Consider the following 19,992-nt stretch of genomic DNA (forward strand, 5'->3'; position numbering starts at 1 on the left):
GTCTCACTCTGTCACCCGCACTGGAGTGCAATAGCACAATCATAGCTCACTATAAGCCTGAACTCCTTGGCTCAAGTGATCCTTTTGCCTCTGCCTCCCAGGTAGTTAGGATTACAAACACATGCCACCATGCCAAGCTAATTTTAAAATCATTTTTTGTAGACAGAGTCTAGCTATGTTGCCCAGGCTGGTCTTGAACTCCTAGCCTCAAGCGATCCTCCCGCCTTGACCTCTCAAAGTGCTGGGATTACAGGCATAAGCTATCACGTTCAGTCGTTTATTAAAAGATATTTGTCATTTCATCCTTTGGACTCATGGTGTCACGTTGGGCTCTAGTCATTGTCAGTCCTTGCAGAGATGGGGTGAAGATATTCCATTTGAAAAGTAGTGCTACACACTGGGAAGGCTCCTGAAGGTAAGCGTCTCTAGCCACACAGGTACCATCCCCAATCCTCAAATGGAAAGGCATTCTTTCAGTAGGACGGCCTCCTCACAGGCCCATTTAAGGGGCTGCAGGAAGTCATCTAGCACATCCTTCAGCCTGTAGTAAGACTGTCTTTAAGATATATTTAACCTCTCTTTCAAAGGCTCTTTGATATTATAAAGTATCATAACCATCACTCATATGTATTAATGCAAGCCCTAAATCTATCTTGTTGAGAAGATTATATCCACAGAAACACAGCAAACAGTTCTTAATTTATTTAGACTGTGTTAACTATAACAGCATCTAACATTATTCAGCGCATCAGCTGCTACATGGCAAGCACTGTGCTAAATGTGTTCCATCAAATATCTATTTAATTTCTTATAACATCCCTTGTAAGTTACTATGTTAACTTATACTATACATGCCTAATAATATTTGCCATTATTGCTATTAGGCAAGTAACAACTGGGTGTAGTGGCTCACATCTGTAATGCTAGCACTTTGGAGGGCCAAGGTAGAAGAATTGCTTGAAGTCAGTTTAAGACCAGCTTGGGCAACATAGCAAGACTCCATCTCTACAAAAAATAAATAAATAAATAAAAATAAAAACAAAAATAAAAAAAATTAGCCAGGTATGGTGGCACATGCCTGTGGTCCCAGCTACTCAGAAGACTGAGGTGGGAGGATTGCTTGAGCCCAGAAGTTCGAGGCTGCAGTGAGCTGTGATTGTGACACTGCACTGTAGCTTGGGTAACAGAGATCCTATCTCTAAAAAGAGAAGAAGACATTAAATACAGTCCAAGTAATGATCATAATACTAAACAGAAGATGTGTTAAGCATCACAAGTGGTTAAGGCACAGAGGTAATAGTATGGAGTTGACCCCTGCAGAGTCCTAGAATGTGCCTCTAGTTTTGCCCAACAAACTCATCAACACAAGTCAAGACATAAATCAGAGTTGTTCCCAGAGGTATTCAGGGTTAAAACCCAGAGTCTCTGAGGACAGGAAATCCACTCCCAGGGGTCTTCTACCTTATTAATCCATTGACCTCATCCACAATGTGGCGCAGCTTGTAATATGCATCAGTTGGAGGCAGCTTCAGCTCCAGGATCAGTCGGTCAATCTTGTTGATGCACACAGTGACCGCCAGCCTCTCCTGCACCGCATGCTTGATCAGCCGCTCTGTGTTCAGCATCACCTGAGAAACACAAGGCTCAGAAGGTGGTAAGAAGAACAAGGAGGGGAGAAAGTTCAAAGCAGAACCCAAGAAGGCACTATTTCAAGCCATGAAACCTGGGGAGAAAAAAGACGTGGGGAAATATTACTGGGTGGAAGCAGAGAGCCTCCTGCCTGAAGATAGACACAGGAACTTTAAGAGGGCACCTTGCAGGATTGAGAAATGAATAAACCCACGAACAATGATGTTGGAGCCAGGTTTCTCAGTGCTAGAGAAGGAACTAAGAAGGCTCGGAAGAGCCAGTGGTGCTGAAATGGAACTGGGGATACTAGGATTAATGCATGATTTTTAATATACGTGTGTAGAAATAGTTATAGATATGTACGAGTGTATATAACCCAGCTGTGCTCAGTGAGAGGGCCTAGAAGCAATGTACCCCAGTAGCATTCAAACCTTTGTTTCTAAATACTAGTCCCCACTGGCCAGGCACGGTGGCTCACGCCTGTAATCCCTGCACTTTGGGAGGCCAAGGTGGGCAGATCACGAGGTCAGGAGAGCGAGACCATCCTGGCTAACATGGTGAAACCCTGTCTCAACTAAAAATACAAAAAAATTAGCTGGGCATGGTGGCAAGTGCCTGCAGTCCCGGCTACTCTGGAGGCTGAGGCAGAATGATGTACATCCATGAGGCAGAGCTTGCAGTGAGCCGAGATGGCGCCACTGCACTCCAGCCTGGGCGACAGAGTGAGACTCCGTCTCAAAAAAAAAAAACAAAAAACAAAAAACAAAACAAAACAAAAAAACAAAAACTAGTCCCCACTATAAGCCAGAGCTGCTAGGCTAGGTGCAGTCACTCACATCTGTAATCCCAGCATTTTGGGAGGCCAAGGCAGGAGGACTGCTTGAAGCCAGAAGTTCGAGACCATCCCAGGCAACAGAGCAAGATCCCGTCTCTTAAAAAAATCTTTAAAAATAAGCTGAGCATGGTGGCACATACCTGTAGTCCCAGCTATTTGGGAGGCTGAAGTGGGAGAATCACTAGAGCCCAGGAGCCTGAGAATGCTGTGAGGTATAATTGTACCATTGCACTCCAGTCTGGGCCAGAGAGCAAGATCCCATCTCTTTGAAGGAAAAAAAAAGCCAGAGCTCCTTGAAGAAATGGCTGAGTCCAGGATTGTGACAAGGAAAGATACGTCTAGAACATCTTTTTGTGCTTGAAGGTAAGGAAGTGCTCAAGAAACAATGAGATGTGAAAAGGATGATGGAATCACCCTAAAGGAGTTCTCAGTAGCCAAATCTGGGATGAGAGCACTAGAGCACTGGAATGCATAAGGACAGTAACAGATTATAATTATAATTCACTGAATAAAATACAAACCCAAACATCCATAGTGATAATAAGCAAACGGGGGAGAAGCAAAAGCACTTCTTCACAACATAATTCCAACCAATAGGCCAGGCGCAGTCGCTCACGCCTGTAATCCCAACACTTTGGGAGGCCAAGGCAGGTGGACTGCTTGAGGTCAGGAGTTCAAGACCAGCCTGACTGACATGGTGAAACTCCATTTCTACCAAAAATACAAAAATTAGCTGAGTGTGATGGCGGGCACCTGTAGTCCCAGTTGCCCAGGAGGCTGAGGCAGAGGAATCGCCTGAACCTGGGAGGCAAAGGTTGCAGTGAGCCAAGATTGTGCCACTGCACTCCAGCCTGGGCGAAAGAGCGAGACTCCATCTCAAAAAAACAAAACAAAACAACAACAACAACAACAACAATAACAAAAGCAATGGCCGGGCGCAGTGGCTCACGCCTGTAATCCCCACACTTTGGGAGGCCTAGGTGGGCGGATCACCTGAGGTCAGGAGTTCGAGACCAGTCTGGCCAACATGGTGAAACCCTGTCTGTACTAAAAATACAATAATTAGCTGGGCTTGGTGGCATGCACCTGTAATCCCAGCTACTTGGAGGCTGAGACAGGAGAATCGCTTGAACCCAAAAGGCAGATGTTGCAGTGAACCGAGATCACACCACTTCACTCCAGCCTGGGCGACAGAGCAAGACTCCATCTCAAAAACAAAACAAAACAGAAGGAATAAGAGTTAGAAGACTCACTATTTGCAACTATTGTAGGAATAAGCCAAGAATTATCAATGGATGACAAAACTAGTAAAGTCTGATAAGGAGCGGAATAACCAGATTCTAATAACCAAGCCTAATCATGAGGAAGTATTAGACAAACCCAAATTGAAAGACATTCTACAAAATAAATGCCCTGTACTTTTCAAAAGTGCCAATGTCATAAAAGACCAAGAGAGACTAAAGAACAGCTTCAATTCAGAGACTTGAAAATCATGAAAACTAAATGCTATGCATCACTATGGATTAGGGGAAATATTCTATAATGGAAATTGTTGGTATGATCAGTAAAACTCAATAAGGTCTGCAGGAAAGATCTGTACAACAGGATTGTATCAATTTTAAATTTTCTGATTTTGGCAACTGTACTGTGGTTATGTACGTGAATGTCCTTATTCTTAGAAAATACATTCTGAAATATTTTACTTTCAAACGGTTCAAGGGGAAAACATACACACCTGTCTCTCTGTGTGTGTCTGAACGTGTAGAGAATTACGAAGTAAATGAGGGTGGGTCCTTTGAATAATTCTTGCAACTTTTCAGTTTGCTGTTATTCCAAAATGAAAAGTCAGTTAAAAAAAAAAAAAACACAAAAAGACAATTCTGGCTCCCTCTGCTGGCTGTCTCACCAATGACAACACGTATGAGGATAGCCAAAGTGTTCCATCTCTCAATTCAGGGATACAGAAGACACCCTGGTCTTTTAACTCCAATCTCTTGGAAAAACGTAACTAATACTAAAAATCCACTTACAAGAACATACTCTCCTCCCTTCCTTTTATTTACATTTGTCATTTTATCTTTGTGTTTTCTGAATAGCAGTGAGTCTTATTTTGAGCTTCACTGAGCAGGAAGCAAGGGCACCCACAATGATTATTTTTTTCTTCGTTTTTTGAGAGAATGTCTCACTCTGTTGCCCAGGCTGGAGTGAAGTGGCACAATCTCGGCTCACTGCAACCTCCGACTCCCAGGCTCAAATGATTCTCCTGCTTCAGCCTAATGAGTAGCTGGGATAACAGGCAAGGGTCACCACACCTGGCTAATTTTTGTATTTTTTGGTAGAGACGGGATTTTGCCATGTTGGCCAGGCTGGTCCTGAACTCCTGACCTCAGGTGATCCACCCACCTAAGCCTCCCAAAGTGCTGGGATTACAGGTGCGAGCCACCACACCCGGTGAGAATTAATTTTGAACTTCATTTGCTGCTTTAATTTTAGAGCAAATTTGAGCCTTAATCCTAGAGAGTTTCAAGGTTCTCTGGCTCCCAGCTCACTTAGCGCTCTGGGTATTGCGGGGGGCAAACATAACAGGGTGGATGAGATTCTGGGAGCTGAGTCTGACTCACCCCCTCGGCAGCATCAATGAAAAGAACCACTCCATCTGAGATGCGCAAGCCAGCTGTGACCTCATCAGAGAAATTCACATGTCCTGAAAAGCAAATACTAAGTAAGTCATCACTTGGTGTAGGATAAAGCACAATTAACTGGTACGGTGAACTGAGGGGGCACTTCAAAGCCTGTGAACCTCCAAATACCCCCTTCCCCTCCTCGCCATAACCCGCTGCAGGACAAAAATATCCCCCATTAGAATCATATCCTTGCATTATGCTTTTCTACGGGAGGCTCCCTACCTAAAAAGAGGGAAGTGCCCAGGAGAGCATGAGTCCACATCACACACCAGCTTAGCCTAATCAGCAGTGAGCAGAGATCTGTGGGACTCAAGACAATCTGGAGGCAGGAGAAAAGGCAAAGGAGGGCCTGGAGCACAGTGTGCTGTTCGAGGAAGGCAGTTCCTGCCGAGGTGCTATAGGGGCAGGGGCTGAGAGGTATCAGGACACTGGGCATCAGATGGTGCCAAGAAGGCAAATCAGCCAAAACCTAAAACCTTTCAGTTTTTAAAAACTCTGCCCCAGTTGGTCCTTCCAATAGGAGGAAGAGTCAGCCAAGGGGTCCTGTTCCCAAGGTCATCTGTATGTTCACCAGTCTCCTTTGAGAGTACTCGAGGCCAGGAACTGGGTCTGACTCACCTTTAGCTCCCCAGCAGATAGCATGGGGCCTGACGGGCTGAAATGAATAAATGAATACGATTCCCTAACATTTTTACATATTCAAAAGAGTAAAGACATGAATAGGAGGCCTGAAGTACGATGCTTGCTAAATTAACAGCCAGAAACAAAGGGGAGAGTCAAAACTGAAAATGGTGTCAATGAAGGTGAGGGAATGTAAAAACAAAGATGCACTGCTCTGTTCTGCTCTGGAAAGTGAGAGGACACACGCAAAACCAAGACAAGGTTCCAATAATCAAAAGCCAAAGGATGTCCTACCTGGAGTGTCCATGATATTGAAGAGATAAGATTTTCCTTTGGTGTCTGGCAAGACCACTGTCACAGGAGTGCTTTTGATGCCTACACCTCTCTGAAAGAAACAAAGAGTGGTCAAGACCTCTTCCTATGCAAGAGGGGTTCATTTTGCTTTTGGGGCTCCCCAATTGCTACTAAATTACACTGATGGCTCTCCTTATGGTGGGTGATTTTTATCTAGGCTTCTAGCCAGCATGACCTTGAAAATAAAATATCTTGGTGTTAGATAGCATTTTGGGGGGGCTTGTTTCAAGTATGAAAAGATGAAAATGAATTACTGCAAACAAAACAGTATTAAGCCCTATCAGAGAATCCAGGGTCCTAGAATCTCATCCTCTTTATACATGAGAAACAAAAATAGCTGAGCACCTTGAAAGTAAAAAGAAACAATCTGGGGTATTTTAGTGTTTTTTTTTTTTAAAGAAATATAAAAGCTATGACAGGAATAAACATTTGTTTAAAATTCCAGTCAAACAAATATATAAATGCATTATAAAACAGTAACAGCTAACACTAACTGCCTATCTATCTTTACTAATTCCAAGTGCCTTTAGTTAACCATACTTATTTATACTTAAAACTTCCATTAGGAAAAAGGGACAGAAATAAGAGGGGGGAAAGAGAAGGGGTCAGAGAGTAGAGAGAAAGATCCGGATGGAAAGACAAAAAGAGGAACACAAAGATATAGGAACCCATTTTCAAAGAGAAGCTACTCCTAGAAAGAGGTCATCATATGGATGGAGTCATCCTGCGGATTTTTAAAGGATGACGTCATTTAAAAAAAAATCACGTTGAGCTTCTGCGTAACTTAAAGCACAAATGCAGACATCACCTCTTAGTATTTGCCCTATATTAGGCCAAATTTAATCTAGTCAAGAACAGGAGGGTCCCCCTCCCAACCTACAGCTTGCCTACCCAGTTCTTTTTAAAGTTATAACCCTGGAGTAACTGGAGGAAGAAGGAGATGGGATGTGAGAAGTGAGGAGAAAGAAGTAGAGTACGAACTAAAATGCTATCATAAAGGCTCCTCTACATTCCCTACAAAACTATTACTGGGGGGTCTGGTGTAGGCAACAATCTGATTCCACAAGGCATGCTTACCTCTTGCTCTGTGAAGAGGATGTCAGTATAGCACAGCTGAAAAAAATTAACTGTTGTTACCACCTGAGTTCAGACTCCTCTCCCACAAACGAACCATCAATCACTTTCCCTCACCACCTCCCAGCTCAAGGGTTTCTTTGAGATTAAAGAGAGACAGAGAGCAGGGTGTCCCCACAGCAATTCCAGACAATGAGACCAGTGCCCTCCCAGCTGGAAATGCTCCTGGGTGTGTGGAGGGATTTTTTTATTTTTATTTTTTTGGAGACAGAGTTTCACTCTTGTTGCCCAGGCTGGAGTACAATGGCGCAATCTTGGCTCACTGAAACCTCCTTTGCCTCCCGGGTTCAAGAGATTCTCCTGCCTCAGCCTCCCAAGTAGCTGGGATTACAGACGTGCGCCACCACGCTCAGCTAATTTTGTATTTTCAGTAGACACAGGGTTTCACCATGTTGGTCAGGCTGGTCTTGAACTCCTGACCTCATGTGATCCACCCAGCTCGGCCACCCAAAGTGCTGGGATTACAGGAGTGAGCCACCACGCCCGGCCGGGTTTTTCTTTTTGGTTGTGGTTTTGTCTTTTTTTGAGACAGAGTCTCACTCGCCCAGGCTACAGTGTAGTGGCGTAATCTTGGGTGACTGCAACCTCTGCCTCCCAGGTTCAAGCGATTCTCCTGCCTCAGCCCCTCGAGTAGCTGGGACTACAGGTGCACATCACTGTGCCCACCCAGCTACATTTTGCATTTTTAGTAGAGATGGGGTTTCGCCATGTTGGCCAGGCTCGTCTCAAACTCCTGACCTCAAGTGATCCTCCTGTCCTGGCCTCCCAAAGTGCTGGGATTACAGGCATGAGCCACCGCTCTTTTTGAGTTGGGGGAGGTCACTAAAGACCAGGTATAGCTGAGAGCTAATTTATATCAAATGCACAGAATTCTTAGCATGGTAAAAGGAGACACATGTCAGCCTTCATGCTAGAGTGTTAAAACAATCAATCTGGCAGGGATTGAACATTTATTGCACTGAGACTTGCAGCCACAGTTGGCCTCATTCACAGGCATTTAAATTTACCATGAAAACCAGGTACAATTGTATCATATTTATAGAGCGGGCTATTAATACTATGATAGCAAAGAAGAGACTATAAAAGTCAGGACATATCATAACAGAGGAGGGATCCCAAGTGCAAAACGGATCATCCAAAAATACTGCAGCTCAATATTCTCTATGCTCCTGAGAAAGTTGAAATTATTTTCTTACAGCCTATTAATAGAGATCACAATTATAAAGCTGCACTTTGGAGGCGTCATTATTTATAGAGAACAGGAAGGGTGCAGGAAGGAGGAGAGAGACATCTCTATCTGTTCCGAATGGTTCATCCTAAACCCTCAACAGAAGTTCTACTTACATCTTGGTCATAGCGCTTTCTGATTTCCGGGTGAGTCTGCTCAATTAAACAATCTACAAAACATGTCTAAAAGGGAAGAAACAGTTAACACCTGCCAACCACAGAGGAAAATTTACTGTGCCCTTCCCCCAGCTCCCAATACACCACATAATTTAGGGATAAGGAGAGAAAAAGGAGAGCAAGGAGGGTTATGGGACAGCAAAGAATTAACACTGAAGCCACAGGATTATTTTCAAATAAAAGATGAAATCTTTCTTAGACAGGCATCCCTCAGGAAATGAAAACTTATAAAAATCAGAGTAAGGCTCAATTTCCCATCTTCTGTCCAGATGTAGACACAAGGCTCAGGAACAGGCTCCACCTGCTGCTTGGGAAAAGCCAGAATTTCACAGTATGGCTTCGTAACAGGCATGCAGTACCCCGAGTCAGTAGGTTGAGCCTTGTGACCTCAAACCTCAACCGCTGTGACTCTAAGGGCTAAAACATGAGCAGGCACAAAAGAGAAATCCTGTTCCAAGTAGCTGAAAGTTCTCTCTTACCTTGCCATGGTGGAGATGTCCACAAAGGGTCACATTTCTGATGAGCTCTGAGTTATCCATCAGATCTGCCAAGAAACTGAAAGGACAAAGGAAAAGAGAAAACAGACATTGGGAAAAGTTTCCAAATGAGGAGTGGAGTTTAAGGTTCAGGTATTTTTGGCCAGGAACAACTTTCAGACCAACTGGAGAGCCCTCAGGCAGATGCGAATGTCTATACTTACGTAGCAAGAAACTTATCCAAGAGGTAACACGATCTGTGAATGGACTATCACAGGGATTTAATAGTAAAATAGCAAGACTAAAAAAGGAAGAGGCTAGCCATGGTGGCTCACGCCTGTGATCCCAGCACTTTGGGAGGCTGAGGTGGGTGGATCACCTGAGGTCAGGAGTTCAAGACCAGCCCGGCCAACATGGTGAAACCCCATCTCCACTAAAAATACGAAAAACTTAGGCCGGAAGCAGTGGCTCACGCCTGTAATCCCAACACTTTGGGAGGCCGAGGCCACCACGACCAGCTAATTTTTGCATTTTCAGCAGAGACAAGGTTTCACCATGTTGGTCAGGCTGGTCTCAAACTCCTGACCCCCGGTGATCCACCTACCTCGACCTCCCAAAGTGCTGCGATTACAAGCATGAGCCACCGCACTCAGCCAGGACTTCCAACATGGTGAAACCCCATCTCTACTAACAATACAAAAATCAGCTGAACATGGTGGCATGTGCCTGTAATCCCATCTACTCAGGAGGCTGAGGCAGGAGAATCACTTGAACCTGGAAGGTGGAAGTTGTAGAGAGCTGAGACCATGCCACTGCACCCTGGCCTGGGCAACAAAGTGAGACTCCGCATCGGAAAAAGAAAAAAAAAAAAAAGAGAGAGAGAGAGCACCTAAATGATCCTACACACATATCTACCTGCTTTTGCTCTCCTTTTCAAAATAAAGAGTTGAGGGCCAGGTATGGTGGCTCACGCCTGTAATCTCAGCACTTTGGGAAACTAAGGCAGGAGAATAATTTGAGCCCAGGAGTTTGAGACCAACTTGGGCAACATAGTGAAACCGTACAAAAATCAGCCAGGCGTGGTGGTGTGTTCCTGTAGTCCCAGCTACTCAGGAGGCTGAGGCAGACACATCTATTGAGCCTGGGAGGTCAAGGCTGCAATGAGCTGTGATTGTGCCACTGCACTCCAGCCTGAGCAACAAAACGAGACCTTATCTCAAAACAACAGCAACAAAAACAAAATAAAGAGCTAATATGTTCCTAAAATACTCAGCAGTCTTACTAAGTCCAAACAGGCTCTGGTGGACCCAACAGTGATAACTGTAATACCCAGATCTGTCTTAAAGGCTGGCTTTCAACATCAAACTAAAGACCTGGAAGAAGAGCAAACAGCTAACATCTGGATGAACACCAAGAGAAAAGTTAAGATTGAGCCCAAATATCCCAGCAGCCACACAAGCTGAAGGAGAATTTGAGAGCTATGTATGGCCACAATTTACGGGCTATTTCAGCCACAAACCACCTCCTATCTCCACAAAAACATGAACCCAGGGCATTCCTGCAGAGAAGCTGAGAAACCTTGTAACTTACTCCATCTCATACACTGTAACAGGTAATGTCTGCTCCATCAGAGTGAATTTCTTGGTTTTCACTGGCTTAATAATGGGTTCTAGAAGAAAAAAAAAAGGTAGTGATGTGTAGGTGGGCATAAAACATAAAAATACGGAGCACTATTCCATTAGACTGACCTTTCAGAATGTATGATGTATGACATCAATTTATTTTACTCTCAAGGTTCACTCATGTTGAGAAAGTTTTGGAAATGCTATTTGGCATGAGACAGTGAAGGACCTTGAATTGTGGAAAGAGGAGTCGGGGCATCATTTTGAGCAAGAGTGGGAGGGAGGGAGAGGGAATGGATGTAGGTTGAGGTCAATGTCAGTTCAAGATCTTTCCTCGCATTTATAAGATGCAATTACTTTCCAAAAGATCAATTAAAACTTTTTTTTGGGGAGACAGGGTTTCACCCTGTTACCCAGGCTGAAGCGTACACATGGCACAATCAAGTGATCCTCCTGCCTCAGTCTCCCGAGATGCTGGGAGGCATCCACCATTGTGCTCGGCTAATTTCTGTACTTTTTTGTAGAGATGGGATTTCACCATGTTGCCCAGGTTGGTCTCAAACTGCTGGGCTCAAGCGATCCTCCTGCTCTGGCCTCCAAAAGTGCTGGGATTACAGGCATGAGCCACCACTTCCAGCCTATGAAAACTATTAAGATGCAGTGGCTCACGCCTGTAATCCCAGCTCTTTGGGAGGACAGGGCAGGCGGATCACTTGAGGTCAGGAGTCCAAGACAAGCCTGGCCAACATGGTGGTACCCTGTTTCTACTAAAAATACAAAAATTAGGCCGGGCGCGGTGGCTCAAGCCTGTAATCCCAGCACTTTGGGAGGTCGAGACGGGTGGATCACGAGGTCAGGAGATCGAGACCATCCTGGCTAATACAGTGAAACCCCGTCTCTACTAAAAAATACAAAAAACTAGCCGGATGAGGGGGCAGGCGCCTGTAGTCCCAGCTACTCAGGAGGCTGAGGCAGGAGAATGGCGTAAACCCGGGAGTCGGAGCTTGCAGCGAGCTGAGATCCAGCCACTGCACTCCAGCCTGGGCGACAGAGCGAGACTCGGTCTCAAAAAACAAAAACAAACAAACAAACAAAAAAACCCAAAAATTAGCCAGGCGTGGTGGCAGACGCCTATAATCCCAGCTACCAGGGAAGGTGAGGCAGGAGAATTGCTTGAACTAGGGAGGGGGAGGTTGCAGTGAGCCAAGACTGTGCCACTGCAATCCAGCATGGGCGACAGAGCAAGACTTCGTCTCAAAAAAAGGAAAATAAATGGACAATGCACATTATGAGAACTGGTTAAAAGGGCTGGAGTTATTTGGATGGAAAAACATATCAGGCCACAGGGTAAATAAACTTAATGAGTCTTCATGCACCTAAACTGATAGCATATAAATAAGAAATAACTCTTATTTACCTAGAAACTAGTTAAGAGCTTTACTGAATATTAAAAGAGGATTAACTGAATCTTAAACCAGAAACAGTACCTGAAGGTAGTAAAGAAAAACTGATCAATTCATTTACTGAACTTTTAAGGTTTGCTGACAGCTATGAAATGAAGTTTCCAGGTTTCAATTCCACCTCCTCACAGCCCAGCCCCTCCTGACGTACCTGTGAGAGGCTGAGTGTCTTCCTCTTGAACTATGGTCTCCACCTCAGGGCCGTACACCTCCTCGGCTGTCGGGTAGTACTTCTTGTCCTCATGCAGCACCACCTCCATCCCGGGGTGGTCATCGTCATGATCTCCTATGTCATCGTCATCGTCATCATCATCCATCTGAAAGCAAGAGGGAGAAGGAGAATTGAAGAGGCACACGCCTTTCCTGTTTGATGTCTGACCACCTCCATGAGTGACAGCACTGACTGTACATGCTGGCCAGCTTCTTATTCTGAGTTCTATGCCAGCGGGGCAGGTTCCACTCCTTTGAGACCGTTCATAAAGAGAAGACTCTAAGCCGAGGCCATGGACAGTGCTCCTGGTTCAAACTTGCCCCTTCCTGAATGTGGGCCACTGGTCACAACTGAGTTGAGACTGGAGAAAACAAATCACAGCACCGCCCTTTAGGGGGAAAAAAGCAACTTTCTCCAAGGGCAGAAACCAGAAGACAGAGGTAAAAACTGGGGATAAGCCCATACCTTTAACATTTTCACTTATATCCACAGAATTGTTTTTGGAAAATAACTTTGTGATAGATAATAACAGGGGCCGGCAAGGATGTGGAGAAACTGAAACCTCACACACTGCTGATGGGAAACAGGTGCAGCTGCTTTGGAAAATAGTTTGGCAGTTCCTCAAAATGTTCAACACAGTTACGTATGACCCAGCAAGTCCACTCCTAAGTATATACCCAAGACAAATGAAAACTTATGGCCACACAAAAACTTAGAAATCAGTGTTCATAGTGGCATTATTTATAACAGCCAAAAAGTGAGAACAACCAAATGTCGATGAACTGATGACTGGATAAATGAAATGTAGTCCATCCATACAAAAAATTCGGCAACAAAAACAAACAAAATACCTGTACTTGCTATAGGTATACACATGCTACAACATAGATGAGCCTTGAAAACATGATGTGAGTAAAGAGGCCAGACTGAAAAACCTGCATATTATATGATTCCATTTATATGAAAATATTCAGAATAAGCAAATCTATATAGACAGAAAGCAGATTGCCCAGGGCTGGCAGGGTAGGTGTGGGTGGGAGGGCAATGGTTAAGGGGTATAGAGTTTTTTCTGAGATAATGAAAATGTTCTAAAATTGATTGTGATGACAGTTGCGTGACTCTATGAATACCCCTAAAAGCCATTAAATTGTATACTTTACAATTAAATAACTTCAATTCTACCTCCTTACAAATTAATCCATAGTCATATGCAGCATTAACGAAGTCATTCTCGCTTCTGCTAAAAAGTTTTCCAAATAATCTAAGGTGGCTACCAGATCACCCTTCATGTCCTAAAACACTTACTGAGCATGTAATATGTGCTAAGCTCTGTTCCAGGTGTTAGAACTAAGGCAATGAAGGAAAAAGAGGTACTACTGGAGCAAAAAATCTGCAGAGAGAGAATAACTTCTACAGGTATCTGGGGAAGAGGATTCTAGTCGGCTGATGAAACAGAATGCAAAGGCCCAAAGCCAAGAGCATGTGGCAACTTTGAGGTTTAGCAAGAAAGCCAATATGGCGAAAACGGAGCGAAGGATTGGGGAACAGGAAGCTGTGATCGCACGGGAGGCAAATACACATGATCTTCGAGACCACTCTAAGAAATTGGACTTTACTTTTACTCTAGAGCAAAAGTAGCAGGGCAGGTGCCATTAGTATCCAGTGGGTAGAGGCCATGGATGCTGCTAAACATTCTACAACACACAGAATCCTCACAGAAAGAAGTATCTGGCCCCAATGTCAACACTGCTGAGATGAAGAAACTCTGCACCAGGAGTTTGGAGCAGAGAAGTGATATGATCAGATTTCTGTTTTAAAAGAACCACTCCAGCCCCTATGCTGAGAATACACCAAAAACAAGGAGATTAGGTAGGGAGCTACTGCAGTAATTCAGGAAAGAAAGAACAGTGATGGTGGCTTGGACTAGAGAGAGTAGGAACTGGGAAGGTGGTGAGGAGAGGCTGAATTCTGGATACATCACAAAGGTAGAGTCAAAACTGTTTTCTACTGAACTGAAAGGAGGTATGAGAAAAAAGAGAAGCAGCAAGGTTTTTGATCTGAGCACTGGAAAACAGCCTTGCCTTTATTGACATGAGGAAGAAAGACTGTAAGAGCAGGTTAGGGGAGCAGGGCAGGGAAAGCTCAGTACTTAATGTGTGAGATAACGCCAGGTTTGAGATTCCCTGTCAGACATTAAGTAGAGACGCCATGTAGGAAGGTGGACATACAAATGTGACATTCAAGAGGAAAGTCCAGATTGGAGATACAAATCTGAGTCGTCGTGAATACAAGTTATTTGATAGAATGGATGAGATCCCCCGAGGAGTGAGTGTAGACAGAGAAGAGGTCTGAGAAATGGAGCTCTGGGCCTGCTGACATTTGGAGGTCAGGGAGATGATGAGGAAGCAGCAGCAAAGGCTGAGAAGGGATGTCAGTGAGGAGGAAAACCAGGAGTTCTCTGAAAGCCAGAGGAAGAGAGTATTTTAAAGAAGGAATGATCAGCTGGGTCAGATGATGCAGGCAGGTCACGTAGGATGAGGGCTGGGAACTGACCTTGGGATTTAGCAAGGCAGAGGTCACTAGTGACCTTGACAAGAGCAGTCTGTGGAATGGGAGAGGCAAAAGGATGGAAGTGGGTTTGAAGGAAAATGGGAGGAGAGGATCTGGAGACAGCAACTATGAACAACTCATTTGAGATGTGCTGCACTGCAAAGCAGGGAAAATCTGGAGGTAAATGAAGAGGGATATGGGGTCAAGAGAGAGTTTTAGGATGAAATGACATTTTTTCTGTGTATGCTGATGGGGATGAACTGGTAGACAGGGAAAACTGATGGCACAGGAGAGAGAGGGCAGAACTGCCAAAGGTCTTGAGAGGTGAGAAGGGATGGGATTAGTTTCTAGTAGACAGAAGCATGAACAAATAATTCATAAGAATGGAAAGGAAGGCATCGTATATGAGTACAGGTGTAGGCAGGTGGGTAGAGGGACTGCTGGGTGCTTGCTTTCCTTCACACAAATTACAGCATGCCAACCTCTTCCTTAAGAACACAAAACCCTCCAGTGGTAAGACTGGCTACCTCCTACCATCTTACACTCTACTTCTACTAAACTGGCCTAAGATTACATTAGCTCTTTTGGCAGCCACATATACCTTACTGGTGGTGGCTCCAAAATAGCTATCAAGCCAGTTTTCTACTGCCCCATACTGCTGAATATATTATGAATCTAACTGCAGGATTTTATATAATCATTTCTGACTGCCTGTAATTACCTCTACCGAGTCTACAGTAGCTCAACAAGTCTAAAATAAAACTAAACCAGTATTCTTTTATCATTGTTTTTTAAAATTTTTAATTTTTTTTATTTTTTTGAGATGGAGTTTCACTGCAATCTCTACCTCCTGGGTTCAAGAGATTCTCCTGCCTTAGGCTCCGGAGTAGCTGGGGCTACAGGTGCATGCCACCATGCCCAGCTAATTTTTGTGTGTTTTTTTTTTTTTTTTTTTTTTTGAGACGGAGTCTCGCTCTGTCTCCCAGGCTGGACTGCAGTGGCCGGATCTCAGCTCACTGCAAGCTCCGCCTCCTGGGTTCACGCCATTCTCCTGCCTCAGCCTCCCGAGTAGCTGGGACTACAGGCGCCCGCCACCTCGCTCGGCTGGTTTTTTGTATTTTTTAGTAGAGACGGGGTTTCACCGTGTTAGCCAGGATGGTCTCGATCTCTTGACCTCGTGATCCACCCGTCTCGGCCTCCCAAAGTGCTGGGATTACAGGCTTGAGCCACCGCACCCGGCCAATTTTTGTATTTTTAATAGAGATGGGGTTTCATCATGTTGGCCAGACTGGTCTCAAACTCTTGACCTCAGGTCATCCGCCCACCTCAGCCTCCCAAAGTGCTGGGATTACAGACATGAGCCAATGCGCCCAGTCTTAGAATGGACATCTTTCTTTCCTGTCTCCATTACCAAAATCTATGCATCTCTGTTATATACCTCAATATAATTAAAAAAAAATAAATCTGTCCAGGCGCGGTGGCTCACACCTGTAATCCCAACACTTTGGGAGGCCAAGGCATGTGGATTGCTTGAAGTCAGGAGTTCAAGACCAGCCTGGACAACATAGTGAAACCCCGTCTCTACTAAAAATACAAAAAACATTAGCCAGGCATGGTGGCACACACCTGTAATCCCAGCTACTTAGGAGGCGGAGGCATGAGAATCGCTTGGATCTGGGAGGCAGAGGCTGCAGTGAGCCAAGATGGTGCCACTGTGCTCCTGCCTGGGCAACAGGGTGAGGCTGTCTCAAAAAAAAAAAAAAAAGAGAGAGAGAAAAGAAAAGAGGGGGCTGGGCATGGTGGCTCACGCCTGTAATCCCAGCACTTTGGGAGGCCAAGGCGGGTGGATTCTTGAGCTCAGGAGTTCGAGACCAGCCTGGGCAACATTTTGTCTCTATGAAAAATAAAAAAAATTAGCTGGGCATGGTGATGCATGCCTGTAGTCCCAGTTATTTGGGAGGCCAAGATGGGAGAATCACTTAAGCCCAGGAGGTGGAGGTTGCAGTGAGCTGAGATTGCGCCACTGCACTCAAGCCTGGCAACAGAGTGAGACCTTGTCTTAAATAAAAATAAGTAAGAGCGAGATGAAAAGAGCAATATATTTGCTTTACCTCATCAAGATCTTTGGTCTCTCTACCCAATTCATCGTCATCTTCATCAGAATCAAGCTCTGGTCCAATATAATTCCCAAACTCATCATATAAGTCGGTGTCCATGATGCTAAAATTCAAGGAAAGGAGTTAGATTCTGGCAAAGTAATCATGGCCTCCATGTGGTGGCCCCACCTACCTAGTCTTATAGTTGGCCATACCCCTTTCAGAACATGCCTCCTCCCAGTGACATCAATCTACTGAAGGCTCCTCCCAAAGACCAGTACTTTACCCAAGTCTCTGCCCTACATGTCTCTATTTATGTAGTCTTCCCTCCACTTTTTTTTTGTTTGTTTGTTTCAAGCAGAGTTTAATAGGCAAGAAGGAAAGAAGACAGAAGGAAGAAGCTCCCCACTACAGAGATGGGGCGGGGTGCTCCAAAGCCAAAAGAGGAGGTCCCCTTCCTCCACTTCTTTAATACCAAATTTAATTTTAAAATAACTCAATGTCAAAAAGTGGCAAGAATAGTACAAACAACTTACTTTTTCCTAAATTATCTGAAAGTGAGCTGTTGACACAGTGGCTCATCACCTCCTAATACTTTAGTGTAAGGGTGTGCAAACTCTGGCCTGTGGCCAAATCTGGCCTCTCCAGCTGTTTCTGCATGGCCCTCTAGCTAAGAATGCTTTTCAACATTTTTAAATTGTCAAAAGAAAAATATTTCACAATACATGAAAATTAATTATAAGGAATTCAAATGTCTGTGTCTACTTAAAAAATTTCATTGGGAGGCCTGGCGCAGTGGCTCACACCTGTAATCCCAGCACTTTGGGAGGCCAAGGCGGGCAGATCACCTGAGGTCAGGAGTTCGAGACCAGCCTGGTCAACATGGCAAAACCCTGTCTCTACTAAAAATACAAAAATTAGCTAGGTATGGTGGCATATGCCTGTAATCCCAGCTACTCAGGAGGCTGATGTAGGAGAATCCCTTGAACCCAGGGGGTGGACGTTGCAGTGAGCTGAGGTGGCACCACTGCACTCCAGCCTGGGAGACAAAACGAGACTCCATCTCAAAAAAAAAAAAAAAAAAAAAAAAAAAAAAAAAAGGTTCACTGGAAAACAGCCATGCATATTCATTTACATCATCTACAGTTACCTTTACACTGTAATAGCAGAGTTGAGTAGTTGGGACTGAAACCATATGGCTCACAAAGCCTAAAATACTATCCAGTCCTTAACAGAAAAAGTTTGCCAACCTCTCCCTCACCTTGTGTGATTCCTACAAACAGGAACATTCTTCTACATAACCACAACACAACCATCAAAATCAGAAAATTAATATTCACACATTACTACCACCTAATTTACAGATCCCATTCAAGTTTCACAGATTGTTCCAATACGTTTCACAGATTGTTCCAATAATATCTTACACGCCCAAGGATCCAATCCAGGATCATGTTTGCATTTGGTTGTCATGTCTTTAGTCTCTTTGGATTTACAATCTTCAGTCTTTCCTTCCAAGGACTGTCGTGACATCCTTAAGGATGTCCCTTGATTTGAGGTTGTCTGATGTTACCTTATGATAATATTCAGGTTATGTGTTTTAGGCAGGAATATCATAGAAGTGATGCTGTGAGAACATGTGAGAACTGTGGTTCTCAAAGCATTTCCTATCAGGTGATACATGATTTCAATTTGCCTCATTGGTGGTAACGTTAACTTTGATCACTTCATTAAGGTGATGTTTGCCAGGCCTCTCTATTGTAAAGTTACTCATTTTCCCTTTGTAAGTAAGTAGTGTTTTGTGGGTTTTTTCCACTTCAATTACTGAAATTCTATTCAAAGAAACAGTTCAAATGCCACCACCTCCTTCAAGCTTTCCTAGCTCCTCAATTTCTCATTCCCCTATCCTACTAGAGCTTTTTGCACCTTTATCAGTGTTTAATTTTGTCTTAAATAGTAGTTAACTGGCTGGGTGCAGTGGCTCACACCTGTAATTCCAGCACTTTGGGAGGGCAAGGTGGGCAGATCACGAGGTCAGGAGATCGACACCATCCTGGCTAACACAGTGAAACCCCATCTCTACTAAAAATACAAAAAATTAGCCAGGTGTGGTGGCACGCACCTGTAGTCCCAGCTACTCAGGAGGCTGAGGCAGGAGAATCACCTGAATCCAGGAGGCAGAGGTTGCAGTGAGCTGAGATTGCACCACTGCGCTTTAGCCTGGGCGACGGAGCAAAACTCTGTCTCAAAATAAATAAATAAATAAATAAACAAATAGTAGTTAACTGTACTAATTACCATCACCAACTATAGTTTATAAGCAATAAATAACAGACTAGAGCATCAGGGCTCTGGAGTTGGAAGACTTAGATTCAAATTCTAACTTTGCCACTAACAACTATGTAACTTCAGGTAAGTTGCTTCATCTCTCCAAACCTGATTCTTATTCCTCAACTGGAAAATGGAATGAATAATCCTCACTGAATAAATGTTTATGAGGATTACAAAAAACACCCTGTGTAAAGAATTTACCAGAGTTCCAGGCTCAATAAACAGCTAGCATTATTTTTTGCCATCCTTGATCATGAGAACCCTGTGTTCCATGCATCTGCTTCTTCCCTTCACTTCTTTTATGATACTAAATTTAATTTTAAAATAATACCAAAAAGTGGCAAGAACAGTACAAATAACTTTCTTTTCCCCAAATATTTGACAGTAAGCTGCTGACACAATGCCTCTTCAGCTCCTAATACTTTAGGGCAAGAATTCACAGACTCTGACCTGTGGCCAAATCTGGCCCCTCCACCTGTTTTTGCATGGTCCTCCAGCTAAGAATGCATTTTACTTTTTTATTTTTTTGAGACAGAGTCCCATTCTGTTGCCCAGGCTGGAGTGCAGTGGCACCATCTTGACTCA

General features: G+C 44.1%; 2 protein-coding genes across 8 annotated transcripts in view; one reads left to right on the plus strand and one right to left on the minus strand.

Annotated features, from left to right (window-relative positions):
- The window catches only part of CCDC103 (coiled-coil domain containing 103), a 144,803-nt gene that overhangs the window by 119,046 nt on the left and 5,765 nt on the right, over window positions 1-19,992 (plus strand). The window lies entirely within an intron of this gene.
- Window positions 1-19,992, minus strand: part of EFTUD2 (elongation factor Tu GTP binding domain containing 2) — a 43,506-nt gene that overhangs the window by 21,695 nt on the left and 1,819 nt on the right. For 2 of the 7 annotated variants that reach the window (XM_015119885.3, XM_015119887.3), the window contains exons 2-10: window positions 17,092-17,200; window positions 12,371-12,536; window positions 10,728-10,806; window positions 9,141-9,216; window positions 8,602-8,667; window positions 7,201-7,236; window positions 6,064-6,154; window positions 5,086-5,168; window positions 1,462-1,628 (exon numbers count right to left, since the gene is read on the minus strand). In XM_015119885.3, the coding sequence (XP_014975371.1) occupies window positions 1,462-1,628; window positions 5,086-5,168; window positions 6,064-6,154; window positions 7,201-7,236; window positions 8,602-8,667; window positions 9,141-9,216; window positions 10,728-10,806; window positions 12,371-12,536; window positions 17,092-17,196 (869 nt within the window). In that variant the 5' untranslated portion in view covers window positions 17,197-17,200. Of the gene's footprint in view, window positions 1-1,461; window positions 1,629-5,085; window positions 5,169-6,063; window positions 6,155-7,200; window positions 7,237-8,601; window positions 8,668-9,140; window positions 9,217-10,727; window positions 10,807-12,370; window positions 12,537-17,091; window positions 17,897-19,198; window positions 19,321-19,992 lie in introns of all 7 variants that reach the window. The other 5 variants (XM_077972036.1, XM_077972037.1, XM_077972039.1 and 2 more) reach the window with 5 other exon arrangements.

The sequence above is a fragment of the Macaca mulatta genome, chromosome 16, assembly GCF_049350105.2.
Source record: "Macaca mulatta isolate MMU2019108-1 chromosome 16, T2T-MMU8v2.0, whole genome shotgun sequence".
Lineage (NCBI taxonomy): Eukaryota > Metazoa > Chordata > Mammalia > Primates > Cercopithecidae > Macaca > Macaca mulatta.